We start from the raw sequence: 21,072 nt of genomic DNA, 5'->3' as shown, positions 1-21,072 counted from the left end.
AAGAGAGGGAACAATTCCCTAAGCCATGGCCTGGCGGAGCAAGCATCAACCATCATCCCCATCTCTGCGATGTGGCTTCTTTCCCAGTTTTTGATGCAGGAGCATTCAACCCAAGAGAAAATCATTGTAATTAAGTAGACATAGGAGGTCATGTAGCTTTAGAGAAGTAGTTTCCTAAGTCTCAAGTTAATGCAATATTTAGGCCTTTAAGTGTGATTTAATTAGATAATGGAGGAAGTTGTAAAAGCTCTCAAATAAATGAGAACTGAGTGGTGAATAAATGACAAGAGTCAGAAGTCAAATAGGACTCTTAGAACAGTTCCATGATTCAAGGAACTAAGGAGAGCCTTTAGGAATTAATTGAACCTAGAAGTGGACATAGAGGACCGAGAGGATTTAGGAGTCGGTTCAGTAGATATAGGAGTCGAACTAGGATAGTTCAACAGAACTCCTGGCATATATGTAAGCCTACGAGCAGAATAGGAGGGAGGCCACTGATAGCAGAAGAACAGGCCCGTGCGAGACCGAGAAGTCTCGATATGTATCATTTGTTTCTTTTTACAATGGATTATTCCATAACTATGTTGGTATGTAAAATGTGTGTTAATGAATGAATGATATATGAGGTTGTAAGTTCTGTAACAGGGTTGCAGACAGAGTTCAGAGGAACTACGCAGAGGGAGAGAATGGTTCAGAAGAATCATAATGGGTCATTGAATCTAGTCGAAGACCAGAGTGAAGCTCTGGGGTGAAATAGCGAAGTGAGATTTCGCATAAAAGCAAGCTTTGAGGAAGTTGAGCAGCGGAGGCAGACAACAACATTCTGAAGAATTGCACAGAGGAGAAGAACGAGACAGAGGGTTATAATGGATCTTTGAATCCATTCAAAGGAACAGGTAAAGTCCAAAAGGACGGTGATCAAGGAGTATGCAGAGTCAAGCTCAGATTCGAGCAACATAGTGGAAACACTGAAGGTCGGAACCTTTGAAGAAACTCAGAACCACAGAGAAAATTGGACAAAATGGCGAAAACCACAAGTAAAGTGGTGGGTGAGAAGTAAAGTATAGTTGCACACGAGCCGTTAGATCTGTGAGATCAACGGTCCTGATCATATCGCATCGACGAAAACCATGGCAACGAAGACTGGAATGATCCTTTGTAATAGAGTGATTGCGATCATGCGATTAATCGTCGACCTTTGGATCGTGAACCTGATCGACGGTCACGATTAAATCGGCCATCACATATAAGATGAGATCGGTGATTAGAGGTATCGGAGGTCGGGTAATCGGCGCAGCGGAAAAACTTTGAAGTTGACGGAACCGACGAGGAATATGAATGCAGTTGTATAGAATTTGAGTTCCGCTTTTGTGATTCGGAGCGGAATTTCAATGTTTCCCTTTGTATCGCGTTAAGTGTGAAGGAGTGATAAGAAGCGGGGCCGAAAGGTTTATAAGCGCAACTATATAATATTTGAGGTTTGGTAGTGCGTTATCGCATATCGGATGCGATAGGCATATATGTGTTAATGAACCCGCGGAGGCGCCGATAACCGATTGCGATTGCGATGAGGTTAAACCTCAGAAAACGTGACAAGGCTATATGGAAAGGCAGAAAGGTATGTTTATGTGAGCATTTCCTTTTATAAATGGTTATTAAGGAAATATGCGCTGATAAGAGATTTATGTGTTAAAAACATATGTAACCAAAGGTAAGGAAGGGGAAGGTTATATATGCGAGTTTAAAGGTTAACGAAGGGTTTATAAAGGCTGCGAAGAGGTTTAAAGTCTCGATAGGAAAGATTTAAAAGAAAGACTTTAATAAGTCATATGAGAAGGTTAAGGGGTGATTTAAGTCCCGATAGAAGGTTTAAAGCGGGGTGATTAATTTTCTGAGAAGGAAAAGGTGGGTTAATGTGTGACTTTGGTCAGTCCATGAATCATTCCGAATGAGAGTAAAAGAGGGCCTTAACCATTAGATGGTGGAAGATTTGACTCCTTTAAGAGTCAAATACTTGGGACAGTTGTGTTTGTGCATTTTATGCATACTGTGGGTATGTGCGTGGGTAACCCGACACTAGTTTTGCATCATTGATCTGGCAAAAGCTTTCCACACGATTGATAGTGCCAAGCATGGCGAGGTCGAGTGCGTCCCAAGCTCTTATAATTTGGAACTAACTTAATACCAGTTGAATTAATCAGATGGATCAAACTATTTTAATCGTCTAACATCTAAATCAAGGGTATACGAATGTACACGTAACCTTAGAGGGGAGTTGTTTTCAAAGGGGAACACTTTACGACATAATTATATATATTCAAAAGCTTCATTGGGGAAAAGAAAATCTTGATAAAACTGGTTGACCAACTACACGCGACTGCAACAATTACAACACAAGTTTTTAATTGGAAGCTAACAACTAAGCTTACCAATTTCGAAGCTCCAAAACTTAGCAACTGCAATATAGGTTTTTATGTGCAAGGAGGTAGCTAAGCTTACCAATTTTGAAGCTCCTAAAATTACTCTTTTCAATTCATGAAAATGAAAAAAATCGCTAATGAAAAGTGAGAACAAAATGAGACATGGAACAACTACTTAATATTTTTAACTATAGTTATATTATTTTAGTGATGGTTGCTATACAATTTAGTATAAAAGTAGATTTTGAAACCAATGTAATACCATATTAAAAATTATATAAAAAATAAAGGAATATATAACTTGATTCAAGTTACAAAATTAATACATTGTTACTAGATTTGGCAGAAGTTAGACTTGGTTTCATTAATCTAACCATGGTTAGCGAGGCTGCTAACGAATACAACGAGAAATAGATCCGCTCCCATTACACTCCAATGCTCGTGATAGAAAAAGAAAGCATGTCGTCACTGCCTGTAACCTGAAAGTTTAGTTACCGGTGTAATAGAAAATTTTAATCAGTGCCTTGATGTTGGCATATGTCGAAGAAACAAAAGGACTAAACGGTGTCCAACTTCTGGTTCTAAGTATGGAGGTCGACGTGGCCTGGTGCACATATGCCCCAACAATTAACGCTATTGCCACATTACTAAGCTCCTCGATAATGCTATTGCCATGTCGTACAAACTTATTTATCAATTGATGCTCGTCCATCATACATAGTTGTCATTGCGGAATAAGAACCAAGCAGAATGAACCAATTACAGTGTAAAAAAATATAACTAAAATATTTTTAAGAATAAATTTAATATTTTTATAATGTCAACCTTATAGATTCCAATCTAATTTTTGGTCAAATAAGTGATTAATAGATGATCAATTAGTGAATCAAACGTGTATATCGCCCTTGTGGCAGGGATAATAAAAACAATTTATTTTGCCTATAGGCACTCTGACGCTCAATATGGGGTGATGTTGTCACGTCACACCACATTTAAAAATAATAAAATAATAGTTATATTAGCAAATTAAAAATAATAAGAAAAAAATCAATGTCGGATATTAAAATGTAACATTTAAGGCGAAAATGTATTAATAACAAAACAATATTTTACTATTTGAGTTGAGTGGCGCTCTCCAACCCAACCCAATATGGTAGAGATGTTGTAATGTCGTGTCTTGTAAACAAATATATATATATATATATATATATATATATATATATATATATATATATATAACTAGAACGGTTAATATATTTATAGATCAACGGTTGGGCCGTAGCCTAATCAACCAACATTACAAGGAGACTTAGGATCATTATACCTTTCTACTCCTATCAATATTCCTTCAAAGTTTTGAGACTTAAAGGTACATCGCATCGGCGATTGAAGATTACAAAGAGGCGCCTTAAAACACAAAAGGGTGCGATTAGCGATCCCCGAGCAATCGCATCGGGGGAGAGCTGTCGGCGGTATCGGGACAAAGACCAAGTCTTTTTGTGATGCGATCGGCCCCCGAAAGTTAAGGCCCCTAAATACTTGTCGGGGCTTATATTATTGGATGTATATAAATAACATATAAAGCCTTCCGTCAGCGCTGAATCCTTATAAACCATTATGATGAGAATGTCCACGAAACAGTCCATTCCGCCTTAGTACGATCTTTGCACACATTTCGAGGTTCCACCTTTATTGCTATCGGGAATCGGCACATCTGCGGCTCTCTTAACAACATTCCTCCTCCACGACCGATATGTGATTGAGCTGTCGGACTTCAAACTTTTTAGGCTCGCGCACATAACCACTTCGGGTCCGCACCCATCGGCCCTTCGCAAAAGCTCATGACTCTACCGAACCCCGACCCCGATCGGCCAACTTGCATATTGAACCTTCGCCGTTGATCTACTTTGGTTAGATCCGACGGTTCTCGTATGTTTCAAACCTCAAACTTTTTAGGCTCGCGCACATAGCCACATCGGGTCCGCACACATCGGCCCATCGCAAAAGCTCTTGACTCTACCAAACCCCAATCCCCGATCGGCCAACTTGCATGTTGGATCTTCGCTGTTGATCTACTTTGATTAGATCCGACGGTTCTCATATGTTTCGGGTTGATAACACACCTGTGGGTTAACCGCCCAAAAAAGCGGTTTCCCCACCCTCCGCCGCTGCTACGTGTCCTCCACTTAGTGGAATCGGAGCCAAGCTCACGATACCACTTACCACTGCTAATGCCGCCCGAAAAACCACTCAAGGATAGAAGACCACCTTTTCACTGCGTTAACTTCTGCGCTCTTTCACGAGCGATGACCCTTGATCTGCTCCAATGATCGGTTCCGATAGTTCTAATAGGTTCATCTGTTGCTGGATCTGGACCGTTGATTGCTGAGATCTAATGGTTTCTCGGGGCATATTTTGCTTGGTGCATTGCTGTTGAGCTATGGAATGGTGGTCCACACGGGCTCATCTCAGTTTTTTTTTAAGAAACCCCTGAGTCAAACAACATCCCTCGTTGCCTTTGGTATCTGCCTCCTTATTTGAGGTGCGGAGGATGTGAAAGAAGGAGGAAGATGTAAAGAAGCCCAGCGAGCCCCACAACCTCTGGAGAGTGTTGTTGAGAGCTGGATTGCTTAGGTGCTCTTCTGAGTTTATTGTCTTTATCAAGAGCTCTGAGTCCCCGAAGACCTGAAGAGCTGTGTGGCCATGCTCCTGAGCAATCTGGCAGCCTTTAAGAAGCCCGAGAATTTCAGCCTGATTATTTGTGCTCTGTCCTAGACCCCAGCTGTAGCTATCAATATGGGAGCCGTTTTGAGAGTAGACCACTCCACCTGCACCAGAGATCCCTGGATTGCCTTTGGAGGCGCCATCGAAGAAAACTGTTACCTTTCCCTGCTTCCTCCACCAGATTTGGAACTCTGCATCTGGTATTCTGATGCGCCAAGTAGGATTGAATGTGGGGCAAGTAGGTACTTCCTTGCTGACCCGAGCGAGAAGGGTACCCAGCCAGCTTCGTTCTTCAGTTATGAGGGTATCATCTAACTTGCTGGGGTAGTTCCCTAGAGCTTCCATCAAGGACGCCTTAGCTTTGGCTACCACAGACAAGGGAGAGGACGATACATTGTTGAATATCCAATTATTTCGGGCGAGCCAGAGCTTCTAGCAAATGAACTTGGGAATGGAGTGCCAGATCCGATTCCACAGAGAATGTGTGCTAAGAGCCCTAGGGTACCTAGCAGTCCAGGTGGAGAAAAGTTCCACGATTGTGCACTAGAGAGGGGCAGGTGCATTGAGACCATGTAGGACGAGAGCCCATATCGATTGTGCAAAGGCGCATCTTACAAAGAGGTGATCTATGTTTTCGGATGCCGATCTACACAAAATGCACCAGTGCAACCTTATAATGCCTTTGTGGGCAAGATTTTCACCTATCAGCATTTTCATGTGGATAAGTAACCAATTGAAAAAATTCACCTTGGGTAAACCGTATGTGTCCAATGTGCACTGCCAGATGGAAGGTTGAGAACTTGATTTTGTGTGGGTTGCAAGGCTGCAAAGCCAAGCACAGGGGTGTAGACCCTTGTCTTCCCCCATCTCCAGAGATCCGATGTATGTAGGTTAACTGGTGCCGAGCCCTTCAGCTTATCCAAGAGAAGGTGCTTTTGGTGAAGTAAATGTGCTGGCAGGTTGTGGAAGACCCAATCTTCCCAGTTCCCTTGGCTGTCCCAAGCAGAAATATCAGCTAGACTGTGCAATCCGTGCTGGGAGAGCCAGTCACGGAGGGCAGCTAACTCCACTATATGTTCAAGGGGGGAGTTGCCCATGATTTTATCTTGCCATATCCTAATATTTGCTCCGTTTCCAGGCACCCTGTAAAGTTGGTTTTGGAAGGTGGCAAGCCCTTTTCTGCAAAGGTTCCAAAGCGGCGTGCCTTTGGGAACTCTATCCGCTTGAACCTCCAGTGTCTTGTAAACATTTTGACTTAGTCAAATTATATACAAATAAAAATGAAATCAAAGTAAAATAAAAGAATATAAAACAATAAAATTAATAATTAAAATAAAATTGAGCAAAATAATCAATTTATTTTTGGTCGTTTTTTGGCTCTAGGTTTTGAGAACCCATGGTTTTGCCCATGCTATTCTTATATATATATACACACACACACACTACCAACTTAGAACAGGGATCAAATCTATTAAGGTGCAAACTTCTTTTATAGTAAAAATAAACTTGATCCTTCTCAGGGCTTGGTAGATCCACACGGAGTAACATAATTTTATATCAACTTGATATAGAGAAAAATAAAATGATTTTTTATTTTTTCACTTTCCATAATGAGGGAGATGTGTAATTTATTCCATTTTTAATATGAAATTCATATATAATATTTAAAAAAGTATTAATAACAATTTTTGTTTTTTAAATGTGAGCTATAAATTACATATTTCAATATGGATGTTGAGTAAAAGATTTTAATATCATATATATTATTTTTTTGTTTGTCAAGTTGCGTGAGTTCTCTACCGATTATTTCAGGCTTCACTTATGGCTTGATAAACAACAACCCAGGGGCATCTAAGCCAACAAAATCACCTGGAGATTGGGCCACACCAACCCTCAACATGATTGGATTTTTGCCCACGGAGTTTAGAACCGGTGACTTCATATCCCCATCACTACATATTCTACGCCTTGTGGGCTAATATCATATATATTATATAAAACAAGTGAAAATTAAAAATTTCTTATAGTCAAAACATTTTATTATTGTGTTCTTTAAAGTTAAGATAGATCAATTTTAACATTAGATTTATTAAAAGCCAATTTTTATAAAAAATCCAAAAAAATCAAATCTCTAAAAATATAAATCTTACATTTTCTCAAATTTTGTATTAAAGAAACTTACATATTGATAAATTTGATCTAAAAAATTAAAATAAATATATACTAATTTAAAACCACTAATTAAAAATTTAAATATTATATTTTACCATAATGTAACATCTTAAAATTCATAAAAACCTTTTTTCATGGTTTACTAAAACCTCATGGTAAATAACTCCTCATTAAGCTATCCCATACATCCGAAGAAGTATAACATGTTAAAATTCATAGAAACCTAAACATCAAACAAAGAAAACGCATACAAACCTATAACTTGAAGGAAGTGGGGCTTAACTTGGCAAAAATTTAAACACTTCACACCGAACGTCTTTTTTTCCATATTGAACTTCGTTACGGAGGTCAATATTGGTTGACTAAAATCAATTAGTTGCAGTGCACCTGTCCTTACAAGGACTTCCAATTCTTGGCTCTACGCTCCCCATAAATATCGTCGCAAGGTTGCTTTGTCCAGTATCGAAAACCCACATAAACCATAAAAAAACGATACACATGATTAAATACAGCCATTGATAGTTGAGTGAACACTACGAAGATATTTAGGGTCGAGCTCAGACAAAGCGTTGGAATTTTACTCCTACTCTTTCAATGCCGCAGTTTAACCTGCTTTCACAGGTATGATAGGGGAATCTCAGTCCAATTTTGCAAAAACATGGTTCAGAAATTAATATTTTAACGCTTTTCTCAGTCCAATAGATGGAGTAATTTGGAAGCATTAATTTTTCTGATGAATGTCTCGGTAAAATCTGCAGTGTTTTAGGTATAATTTGAGGTCTCTTGGCAGATTTGTGGACACTTTTTAAAATCCGGTTTTCAGCGAAGGGAAATTCTGAGCAGACAGAAATTCAGCAAAATTCGGGGTACAGTTTTTGCGTGAAGGTTTATTTATGACTAGTGTTCAGGAAGAGTGGAGAACTAATCTGTAGATGAATTTCGCAGAAAGGGTTAAATTTTTCGGCATTAGGGCATTACATTTCACCTAGCCGAAATATTGGCCGTAATTTTGATTTCAACTCGCGAAGTCAGATTTTAGAGGTACAGTGAATGGGAATGTGAATGGGCAGGGTATTTTGTTAGATGTTAACGGATTGTCACATAAGAGAAAGGCTCGACCATGTAAGGTGTTTGTAAAAAGTTATTTTTACCGAGCCAGTGAGTTAGAGGATTTTTGCAGCTGGATTTTAGCAGGATGGATTCGACACTGGCTGATGGTTCAGCCAAAAACACTGTCCAAGACGTCAAGGCAGGAGTCGAGGAGAAAGAAGAGGATGAGAATTTTGAGAAGGAAAGATTGAGGCAAGAGGTTGATTACATCACTTCCAAAGTGGAACAGGTGAGGGTAGTCGTTTAAATTTTCTTTTTCCCTACCCTTTAAATTTCCTGGTAATTTGTTCAAAATTCTTCTTGCGACCTATTTTTGGCTTGAAAAAGGTTTTTATTTAATTTTCGCATATGGAGAGGTGATCAATACAAACCAAAGACATGCGTATTACATCCACAGCTTCCCTCATCAGGGATACCAGTCCAAAACAGAGAGTAGGATGGTGAGCCTCAGCTTACTATTATCCAACTTACTAGCAATTAAGCAAGATGACGTGACTGTCCAGTACTGTAGGAAACCAGAATGCATTTAAAGTTTTGCCGTTGGTTCTTCTGGTTGGCATAGACAAAGCCATCATTGACCATAGGATAATAGAAAACCAGAAAGATAGACAGGCCCTTAACAGTCTGGAATAGTAGTTTATCTGGATGAAGGTGCCGTGCCTGACTAATGGTGGGTATCCAATTTTTCCAGATTTTCCTCCTTTCGCAGAATGGAGAGTTGCCTGCCAGAAGAGTCTTCAGGAGTGGTTTCAATGTCACTTGATACTGTGACCTTTAGGTTTGTCAGGTCTCAGTGGATCTGTCTAATGCTTGAACTATTAATTCCCTGGTCTGTATTGATCATGCGAAGCTTGTTGTTGATAACCGGGGTCTCACTTTTTGACCGTGGACTCCCGTACTGAGATTCTCTTACTCGTATGATCAGAATTTATGATCAGAATTTTTCTTCACAAGTTTGCCTAGGAACTCCATTTTTATGTCCACATTCTGCAAGACTGACATAGCATTTTGTTCCTCATCATTCTAGACCGTCTTCAATAATATTCTCGTTTCAATTTGTGATGCATTCTACTGCTTCTAGCTTAGGGCCAATGTCTTTCCAGTCTCCACTTAGGAATTTACAAGGTAAGTTCCTCAGACATAACACCAAAGGACACCGCTCACAAACAAATCACAGATCAATACACCAATATTGTTGACATGGTTAAAACCCTCAAAGAGGGAAACAGTCCACGACCTGAGCCAACGCGGCCACTTCAGGCAATTTATTAATAAAAGAATGAAAATTTACATAAGCTTCTCTCATGAACGGTTACCCTACAAATGACCCTTCATACTCTTTAAATAGAGATCATGGAGCAATCAGGTGTTAAGCCACGGATCACGTGTCGGTAATACCGAGGAGAGAATGAACCGTCGGATCACTACATATCGTGACCGTCGGATTGTAAGTTACAAAAGTACATAGAAAAGAAACACACTTTACCTAACTCTACACTAAACCAAGTTATACTTAACTATTTCCTATGTATTGGAATATCCTAACACCCCCCCTTAAGAACAACTTGGGATAGGATTGAAGGATGTACAAATATGACACAATAGGAGAAGGAAGGAGGCATTAGAGCCTATCCCCCCTTAGTGACAACTTCTTGAACTCCAACCATAAATCGAAGTTTAGTAAACTTCGTCTCTGTGAGAGCCTTAAGAACAACTTGGGATAGGATTGAAGGATGTACAAATATGACACAATAGGAGAAGGAAGGAGGCATTAGAGCCTATCCCCCCTTAGTGATAATTTCTTGAACTCCAACCATAAATCGAAGTTTAGTAAACTTCGCCTCTGTGAGAGCCTTTGTAAAGATGTCTGCAACTTGATCATCTGTTGAACAATATTGCACTTCAAGAACATGGTCGTGAGTGAGCTTTTTGATGAAGTGCATGTGCAGTTCAATGTGTTTGCTGCACTGATGTTGGACTGGACCTTTGCATAGTTGAATGGCACTTTGATTATCACACCAAAGTGTAGTCAGACGCTGCTGCTAAAAGCCAAACTCTGACAGGATTTGACGAAGCCACAGGGCTTCCTTACTAGCTTCTATGGCACCACGATACTCTGCTTCTGCTGAAGAAAGAGAAAGGGCACTTTGTTTCTTGCAAGCCCATGTAATAGGTCCTGAACCAAGAGTGAACACATAACCTGCAGTAGACTTCCGATCATCAGGGCCACCAGCCCAATCAGAATCAGTGAAACCAACCAATAGAGGAGATGCTTCTGCATTGTAATGAATCCCAAACTGAACTGTGTCAGACCGGGATATAACTCCTCAAAACAAAAACTCTCTATATTATTCATTTAGGTAGTTCATTGTTATATACAATAGGGAGTGATTGTTCGGTTCATCTCTCGACTCTCTGTTTTCTCTGTTATTTATTTACATTAATATTAATTACAACTATTCACCCAATCCTTAAGATTAGGTGTCAACATTCCCCCCCTTAATCTGAAGGAGTGTTGGTGAGTCCAAGCATCGTTCTGAATCTTTCAAGCTTTTCTCTTCCAAGTGCTTTGGTGAAGATGTTTGCAATTTGCTCATTAGTGGAACAATGGCGGAGATGGATTGTTTTGGCCTCAACATGATGTCGAATCAGATGATATTTAGTATTGATGTGCTTTGTTCGATCATGGAACTTTGGGTTCTTGGCCAACTTTATTGCAGATGTATTGTCAATCATGAGTGGAGTTGATTGTACTTGTTTTACCTGCAAATCTTCAAGAATTTTCTTGAGCCACACAATTTCTTTTGTTGCTTCAGCTGCTGCCACGTATTCTACCTCTGTTGTGGAATCAGCTGGGACTGACTATTTGCGTGATCTCCAGGAGACAACTCCTGATCCAAGACTCATGGCATAGCCTAAAGTAGATACCCCTGTTTCTTTATCTCCATCGAAGTCTGAATCAGAGTATCCAATCAAGCTGAAGTCGCCCACCTGTGTATATTTAATTCCAAAGTCTTGAGTTCCCTTCAAGTACCTTAGAACTCTTTTTGCAGCAGACCAATGTCCCTCACAAGGTTTTTGCATAAACTTGGAGAGGATTCCAACAACAAATGAAATGTCTGGTTTGGTAGTAGTCAGGTAGTTGAGACTTCCTACAAGCTGTCTATACTTTTTTGCATCCTCAAATTCTTTTCCTTCAATGGATGTGAGCTTTAAGTTTTGTTCCATTGGAGTAGTCAGAGGATTGCATTCAGTCATGCCAAACCTGTTCAACAGATCTCCAATGTACTTCTTTTGAGAAAGGAATATGGATTTCGGATGTTGAGTTACTTCAATACCAAGATAGTAATGAACATAGCCCAAATCAGTCATTTCAAAACCTTTCTTCAATTCCCTCTTTATGGATGAAATGTAGCTTTCATTGTTCCCTGTCATCAAAAGATCATTTACATATACCACAAGATATACAACTGTTTTTCCAACCTTCTTTACAAACAGAGTTGCATCATCAAGATCATAATGTTTGAAATTGAGTTTCAGAGGATGCTCAGTTAACTTTTCATACCAGGCTCCTGGTGTTTGTTTGAGGCCATACAAGGATTTCACAAGTTTGCACACTTTATGTTCATGTCCTTTCACAACAAATCCTTTAGGTTGGGACATAAAAACGTTCTCTTTTAGATCTCCATTCAAGAAAGCAGTTTTTACATCCATTTGATGGAATTTCCAACTGTTTTGAGCTGCTAGGGCAAAGAGTGTCCGGATGGTGGCCCATTTTGCCACAAGTCTGGCTTTGTGCTTGTCAAGTGAGCCATCAGCTTTATACTTGTACTTGTAAACCCACTTGCAGCCACTTGGTTTGGTTCCCAATGGAGGATCAACCAGCTTCCAAGTGCCATTCTTTATCAGGGCATCATACTCTTTTTGCATTGCTTCTTTCCATTCATCCTGAGAAGCAGCTTCTTTGAAGGAAGTTGGTTCAAAATCTGTAGACAAATTCAATTCACAATCATAAGAAACTTCCATATCAACAGGTGAATCAGAGTCATCTACATTATCTCCATTTTTCTGATTTGAATTTCTAGTTCCTGTCTTTCCAACCTCATCAGGATGAACACTTTCAAGTGTCTTTGTTAGCCACTTTGGGGAACCTTTCTCAGATGGTCCAGGTTGCTCCGTTGACTGAGTTGGGACTGAATCAAGATTGAGTCTCCCAATTCTGTCAATCACATCACTCAAAGCATCATCTGTTGTTGGAGATTCATGCAGGGGAGAGAGTGCTTCTGAAGAAGATTCCACAGGTTGATCTAGTATAGGAATCCCCCCTTCAAGATGTGGAATCTGATTATCAAATTCTTGAAATGATTTTGCAGTTGTGAATCTATCCAAGCGATCAAGTTGTTTTTCAACAACATTGTCAGTTTTGGATGATTCAAGAAAGATTACATCTCTAGATACCACAAACTTTTTATTAGTTTCATCATAGAGACGGTATGCTTTGGAGGTGTTTGAATACCCCAAGAAGATACATTTACGACTTCTTGCACCAAGTTTGTTTCTATGTACCTTTGGTATCAAGGCATAACAGGTGGAACCAAAGACCCTGAGATGCTTTACCGAAGGAATGTGCCCATACCACATTTCATAAGGAGTCTTGTTTCTAATAGCATTAGATGGACATCTATTCTTTATATATACAACACATAGAACAACATCAGCCCAAAACATTACTTTTACATTTTTGAAGAAAAGCATGGAGCGTACCATATTTAAGATTGTCCTATTCATTCTTTCAGCTACTCCATTATGTTGGGGATTATAAGGCATAGTTGTTTGGTATTTGATCCCATGTTGGTGAAGATAGTTTTCAAATTCATTTGAAGTGTATTCTTTTCCATTATCAGTGCGAATAGAGCCAATATGAGTTTGTGCATCATTTTCAATCCATGCATGAAAGTTCTTGAATGTTTGAAAAGCATCAGATTTGTTCTTCAATAAATATACCCAACACATTCTGGTGTAGTCATCAATAAATGTCATCATATATTTATTTCCATTTGCAGAAGAGACAGGCATTGGACCACATAAATCTGAATGAATGAGTTCAAGTTTTCTATGTGCTCTGGAATGTGAATCATGAAAGGGTTGTTTGCTATGTTTTCCTAGAATACAAGCATCACATTGCTTAAGTTTCCTAGGAATTGTAGGCAAACCAGCAACACCATTTTTCTTCAATAAGCGGAGGTTGTCATAGTTTAAACGTCCAAATCTAGCATGCCATAATAAACTTGATGGAAATGTACCTTCTTCATAATGAGAATTGTATGAGAAATTTTGTGCACGAGCAGAGGTACCTTGCAGCTTGAGAAGTCTTTCTTCTTCCATCCCCCTCATGACAAGTGAGTGGTCAGATGCTTTTCTCACCTCAAGCTTGCCATCAAACATATGAATGGAGTGACCTTGCTGGCGGATGTGGACCAAGGACAACAAGTTTCTCCTCAGTTGTGGGAGATATAGAACATGATGCAGAAGAAAGTCTGGAAGACCAGGCAATTTAAGCCTGATTGTGCCAAGCCTTGATGGCTTGAGTTTTGATTGGTTTGCAAAGTATACTGCTCCATCAACATTGTCAGTGAATTCTTCAAAAAAATCTTTTCTATGAGTCATGTGGCAAGTTGCTCCTGAGTCAAGCAACCAATCATTTTTCCAAGAAGCAATTGAAGCATTAAATAAGTCTTCATTTACTCCAATATTACATTGTGCCACAACATAATGAGCTGATTCAGGTGCTTTACCTTTGTCTGTGTCATTAGTTTTACCTTTTTGTTGGTTTCTTTGTTGCTCAATTTTATCCCAAGGTATCTTGCATGTGGAGGCATCATGTGATCCATTTCTTTTATAGTGTATGCAGTGCAAATTTGACTTTTCTCCTTGAAAGTGTCTGCCCCCCCTGCCTCTGGAATATCTTCCTCTTCCTCTTCGACCACCTCTTCCTCTGGAAGAGTTTTGAGCATGATTCTTTTCTTTATGAGCAAGGCACACAGCCTCTTCAGAAGATTCAGGGGCTGTCTTCTTTCCAAAAGCTTTCTCTCTTTCAACAAATTTTTTCACAAGAGAGTCAAAGGTAATATCATTGAGATTTCCATTTGCTTGCAATGACTCAAGATAATTAGAGTAAGTAGGATAAAGTGCTTTGAGAAAAGCAATTAGAGGAATATCCAATTCAACCTTAGTGACTTTAATATCATGCATAATTGATTTTACTTCGGATGCCAGAGCAAGAGGATCATCATTTTGTAATTCAAGGGTGAAGAGTTTAATCATGAGTTGAACAATTTCCAATGCAGAGTGTGAGTCATAGAGTTCCTTCAGCTTTTGTAATGCTTCAAATGCAGTTGAAAATGGTTTGATGTGTTGACTCACCTCTTCACTTACAAATGCAGCAATCAATGCATATGATTTGCTATTTTTATTCTCCCAGATGGCGAGCTCTTTGTCAGAGGTAGGTTCAACTGGATCCTTGTCTCCTTCTCCAACACACACTCCTTTCCATAACTCATTAAAAATAAGAGTGTGTTGGAGTTTCCTCAACCATTCTGGATAATTCTCTTTTCCGGTGAGAGTTATTCCCACAATAGATATGATTGAATGCATATCGAACAACGTAATTCTTTCAGCGTTCAACGTTCACCCGAATACAGGAGTCAGAGTCTAACTGTAATTGTCTATGGCAGAAATGAACAGTGGATGATGAGCGGCAGATAAGCAGAGGATGAGCGGAGAAATAACAAATGCGGAGGAGAATCGTTGATGGTAGAAGATTGACGGCTATCGGGGTTGAAGAAGTCTAATTGTTAATGGTTATCGGGTCGAAGATCAATGGTTATCGGGTCGAAGATCGACGGTCATCGGGTTGAAGATCAACGGTTATCGGGTTGAAGATCGACGGTTATCGGGGGCGAAGAAGTCCAATCGTTAACAGTTATGGGAGAGCGGTTTTAGGGCGATGAGTGGAATATCGCGCGGGCTCAAGGCGGTAAGTGGTTTAGAGAGGGAAGCACGCGATTCCATAGAGCGACGGACACGTGGCTCAGAGGAGAGAGAAGAAACCGCTTATATCGCGCGTGAAACGGTCGAGCATGTTGGCCGTGCGATATTGATGTGGGCCGTTAGATCTGAGGTCAAGAGATCTACGGTTGAGGTTGATTGGGAGGAGAGAGAAAAAGGTGCGCATGTCGGGTGGGTAACCACTGTGCAACTAATGTGCCCGATATCATTGTCAGCCGTTGGATTTGAGGCTGGAGATCAATGGTCAAGAATGAGCTTGAAAGACCTCGGGAACTGTGTCTGAGTGGGGTCTGGTAAGTGCGTCAAGCAATAGGAAAAATGATGCAGCGGTGAATATATCAAACGATGGTGAAATACGGTGAATGTGGTAAATACAGTGAAAATGGTAAAAATATAAACAGTTACATGTTGTTCTTCAAACGAAAGGGCCGCAACAGAGAAAAATCAAGCTATTACAGTACTTATTCAACACAGCAGCAAAGTATTCAAACGATGAGTATTCGCAGAGATCTGACAAAGATGTCAGCCTGCAAGAGATGCAAAACAGAGAGTGAAGGAGTTAAGAATTTAAAAGGAAGGCCAAAAATGGCGCCTGCTCTGATACCATGTCAGACCAGGATATAACTCCTCAAAACAAAAACTCTCTATATTATTCATTCAGGTAGTTCATTGTTATATACAATAGGGAGTGACTGTTCAGTTCATCTCCCGACTCTCTGTTTGCTCTGTTATTTATTTACATTAATATTAATTACAGGTGTCAACAAACTGTACCTCGAACATAACGAAGTATTCTTTTAGCTGCTTTCCAATGACTTTCATGTGGGTTTTCATAAACCGAGCAATAAGGCCAACAACAAAGGAAAGGTCGGGACGAGTATGGGTCAAATACAAAAGTTTTCCTACAAGTTGACGGTATAAGGTAGCATCAACTTCAGGGGAAGTACAAGTGACTGAAAGTTTGGCTCCAGACTGAAAGGGAGAAGGGGCTGGCTTACAGTCTTCCATGTGAAAATGGCGTAGAAGATCACAGGCATACTTGGATTGGGAAAGGGAAATACCTTCCTTGGATTGCAAGACTTGAAGACCAAGAAAATAATGCAAGTGTCCTAAGTCTGTCATTTCAAACTTCTTTTTAAGGCTGGACTTCACATGGTTTATAAGGTTGGGATCACTACCAGTAAGGATAAGATCACCAACGTAAAGAACAAGAATGATAAGAGACTTGCCCACTTTCTTGGTGTAGGCAGTATTGTCAGAATGACACTTAGAAAAGCCAGTTTCTAAAAGAAAGTTATCCATTTTGGCATACCAAGCCCGAGGAGCTTGTTTGAGACCATAAAGGGATTTCTTAAGCTGACATACAACGCTGGAGTTTGTTTGTATAAAGCCAATAGGTTGTTCCATATAGATTTCTTCATGCAAGTCCCCATGCAAGGAGGCATATTTAACATCCATCTGATGGACTTCCCATTTGAAAGAGGCAGCAAGGGAAAGAACAAGGCAGATAGAGTTCATTTTGGCAACAGGGGAGAAGGTTTCAGTATAGTCAATGCCTTCAACTTGTGAAAAACCCTTAGCAACAAGACGAGCTTTATGTTTATCAACTTTTCCATCTGGTCCATACTTGGTTCTATAAACCCATTTGCATCTAACAAGTTTTCGTCCCTTTAGTAGAGGAACAAGATCCCATGTATCATTTGCCAATAATGAACGATATTCTTCATTCATAGCTGCGTCCCAATGTGGATGGCCTGAAGCTTCTGCAAAGGTGTTAGGATCATAATTCGCTGAAATTGAGCCAGTAAAGAAGAGGCTTTACCAAATTGAGAACGTGTACGTCACTGATTTGTAGGATCACCGGCAAGAGCGCCTACTGCATCCCGAGTAGCACAGACCCATTTTGGAAGCTGAGGAGCTGAAGGAGGATCCTGAGAAGGTGGGGGAGGATTGTCATCTTCGCTTTCATCATCTGAAGAAGAAATATTTTCAATGGTAGAAGAGATAGAGAGAGGTGGCACATTCACTGAACTAGGCTCGTAGGCCGATATATTTTCAGCAAACTTTACATCTCTTCTAATGATAACATTTTTGGACGTAAGTGGAATAAGTCTATATCCTTTGACATCTTCAAAATATCCAACAAAAATACATTTTTCACTCTTAAGTTCTAAAGCTTTATGTTTCTCATCTAGAATATGGGCCCATGCTTCACTTCCAAAAACACGAAAGTGACTTACATTTGGTTTAATTGAGCTCCATGCTTCTTCTGGAGTGATATTCTTTAAAACCTTAGTAGGAGTGCGATTTATTATATAATTTGCACAGTTAATTGCTTCTGCCAAAAAATTAAAACTAAGTCCTTTAGATTGAAGCATACAATTAGCCATTTCCTTTAAGGTGCGATTCTTCCTTTCAGCTACACCATTTTGTTGTTTAGTATATGGAACAGTATGTTGCATTTGAATTCCATTCTCAGTGCAAAAGTTGATGAATTTGTTGTTAACATATTCTCCGCCATTATCAAATCTTAGCTTAAGAATTTGATGTCCAGATTGTTTTTCAACAAAGGCCTTAAAGGCCAAGAACATGTTAAATACTTCACTGTTGAGTTTTAAGAAGTATACCCAAGTGCGTCTGGAGAAATCATCAATGAAAGTTAAGAAATACTTGTAGCCAGAGAATGAAACAACTGGAAGTGGACCACATAAATCACTATGCACAAGCTGTAAAGTGGCTGAGGCGTGCCAAGAGGCACGTTTTTCAAAACTATCCCGATGATGTTTTCCGAGTACACATCAGGAACAAACACCGTTTCTGCAAGATACCATTGGAAGACCTGTCACCATATTTTCTTTACATAGATTCTGAAGGAAGCGATAGTTTAAGTGACCAAATCGCTCATGCCAAAGTTTGCTCACTTCATCATTATGAACAACAAATACTGAGGGAAGATTTGATGACCCAAAGTTGTTAAACTTATACAACCTTGTAGAATCATCAGCAATGCCAGTAGCTAAAATCTGTCTAGGATCTCTTAGGTCCTTAATTACAACATCGTGAGGTGAAAATTCAACGATTTTACCTTCACCTGAATGAGTTATCTGATATACAGATAGAAGGTTGCAGGATAAGGTTGGAACACATAATACATCATTAAATTGACCATTGTTTATATGAACAGTTCCAGTCCCTACAACACTAAGAGATCTATCATCACCAACATATATATTTTTGGTGTTACAATCTTTTAAAGAAGAAAACATGGCTTTGTTTTTGGCCATGTGATAAGAAGCTTCAGAATCAATGAGCTACTCATGAGAATTAGAAGAAGAAGATACATTTAGTGCATATCTAGACCAAGATGTTTGACAACCACATGCAGAAAGTGCTATTCCTGAAGATGAAGTTGAAGTTGAAGAGTGCTCCAAATGGATGTTATGCTTCTTCATTGTTGCTTCCAAGGCTTCCATCTTCTTAAAGCATTTGGATTCGAAGTGGCCATCTTGATTACAAAAGTGGCAATGTCTATCAGTCTTCTTCCCTTTGTTTTTATTTGCCTTATCATTTTGTTGAAATGATTTTTCATTTTGAGGCTGAAATTGCTTAGGACCCTTGTTTGGTTTAGGACCATTCTTTTTAGGATACGATTTCTTAGTATTCTTTGAATTTGGTTGCTGCTGGGTTGCTAAGGCTTTCTTAGAAGAGTTTCCAAGATTAAAAAGACGAAGGTGTAAGAGTTTTTCTTGTTCTCTTATTAAATAATCACAAAAGGAATCAAAGGAAGGGGACTTGTAGTCTTGTCCTTAAGGAATGAAGGCTTCTCTTGTAGAATGGAAGGTGGAAACAAACACAGAGTAGGCTGGTCCCAACTTAGTAAGAATGGAATAGATAAGGTTACCATCTTCTTTCTTAACCTTAACACCTTCTAAGAGAAGTCTAAGGGTCTTGAACTTGGACAAAAAATCTTCAATGGAAGAAAAATTATTGGGGTTCAATGTAAGCAACTCATTTTCGAGTTGATAGGCTCTAAGTTCATTTTTAATTCCAAAAACTTTAGTGATCTGTTTCATTGCTTCATTAGGAGTATCAAGTTCTGCGATATGGAATCTAAGGTCTGGAGAAATAGACATCCCTATCAACCCACGTGCTTGATCTTGCCTATTTTCCCATTTGGCTGCCTTATCTTCATCTTTTGGTTTGGTTTCTTGGCCCGAGGCTATTCTGTAAAGACCTTTACTTTTAAGTAAATCCACAATGTAGGACCACCATTGGAAGTAGTTGGTGCTGTCAAGAATAACTTGGCTTGGACTTTCCATTTTAACAGAAACTGAAGCAATAAATGCTGAAACTAAGTGTTCCAATGGAAAGATCTCGAAAAATTAGGCTGATTAAAAAAAAACGGCTCTGAAAACGGCTTCCAGATGAAGAAGTTATGGCTTTTTGAAGAAAAGTTGTTGAAGATGCCAACGAAGTGTGGGAATGTGCGGAAATGAATGACAATGTTATATTTAAAAAAAATTCGCCCCCTTTCCAAACTTAATCTAATTAGCTCAACAAAGAGAAAGACTTGAACTCAAGACCTCTATTCTCATAAAGTAACTTTGGACCAAGTGAGCTAGTTTAAAAGGTTAGTAATTTTTGGAAAAGAGGAAGGGGTTTTTGTTGTTGTTGTTGTTGTTTTGGTTCTTTGTAAGTCACCGAAGCTTTGGGGTGCATGCTTACTTGAGAAAGCTCTTTTTTGGCTACAAAACAAAAACCACAAAACCCAAAACGGATATACAAAAAAAAACAAACCTTATGGTTTGAAGTTAGCTTTACCTGGAAACTAACAATTTTCCTCAATGTTTCTGATTTTTCGAGATCACACTAAGGCGCAACGGAAAAGAGCATACATATGAGAAAAAAAACTTCCTTCCTGTTTTTGATTTGCCTAGATCGCACAGAGTTGCGGGGCAAAGAGCATACGCAGAAATGAAAGGTGTAGATCCGGTAATAAAAAACAAAGAGATAAATAAACCGAAATAAACAGAGAGAAAAAAAACTAGAAACTGCAAATAAACACTATATACCTCCAGATCTTAAAAATGACGTAGCTAGGGCTACCAGAAACCTTTTCGCGTGAAACGAAAAGGGTTCCTCACTGGAACAAATGCTCCTAACACAGTAGAGCAGTCCTCTTGGCTCGAAAGCAGTTAGAAACAGTAGATCTAGGAAACGGTAGTCGAATGCAGTTCTACCGGCTTTAGATTTGGGTCACCGACGGATGCGGCCCTAAAATATCTCTGATACCATGTAGGAATTTACAGGGTAAGTTCCTCAGACAGAACACCAAAGGACACCACTCACAAACAGATCACAGATCAATACATCAGTATTGTTGACGTGGTTAAAACCCTCAAAGAGGGAAACAGTCCACGGCCCGAGCCAACGCGACCACTTCAGGCAATTTATTAATAAGAGAATGAAAATTTACATAAGCTTCTCTCATGAACGGTTACCTTACAAATGATCCTCCATGCTCTTTAAATAGAGATCATGGACCAATTGGGTGTTAAGCCACAGATCAAGTGTCGGT

The 21,072-nt window shown here is 39.4% G+C and overlaps 1 protein-coding gene across 2 annotated transcripts in view; it reads left to right on the top strand.

Moving 5' to 3' along the window:
• The first annotated feature begins 7,634 nt into the window (after positions 1-7,634).
• LOC149245138 (transcription factor GTE6-like) overlaps positions 7,635-21,072 on the top strand; it is a 229,504-nt gene continuing 216,066 nt past the window's right edge. The window contains exons 1-2 of one of the 2 annotated variants that reach the window (XM_089457671.1): positions 7,635-7,937; positions 8,107-8,655. In XM_089457671.1, the coding sequence (XP_089313797.1) occupies positions 8,512-8,655 (144 nt within the window). In that variant the 5' untranslated portion in view covers positions 7,635-7,937; positions 8,107-8,511. Of the gene's footprint in view, positions 7,938-8,074; positions 8,656-21,072 lie in introns of both variants that reach the window. The other variant, XM_089457670.1, reaches the window with a different exon arrangement.

Source organism: Pinus tabuliformis, chromosome 7 (assembly GCF_031772625.1).
Source record: "Pinus tabuliformis cultivar Carrire ecotype Pingquan chromosome 7, CPIR1, whole genome shotgun sequence".
Classification (NCBI taxonomy): domain Eukaryota; kingdom Viridiplantae; phylum Streptophyta; class Pinopsida; order Pinales; family Pinaceae; genus Pinus; species Pinus tabuliformis.
Note: the sequence above shows the minus strand (reverse complement) of the source record. Positions and strands in the feature narration are given on the sequence as shown.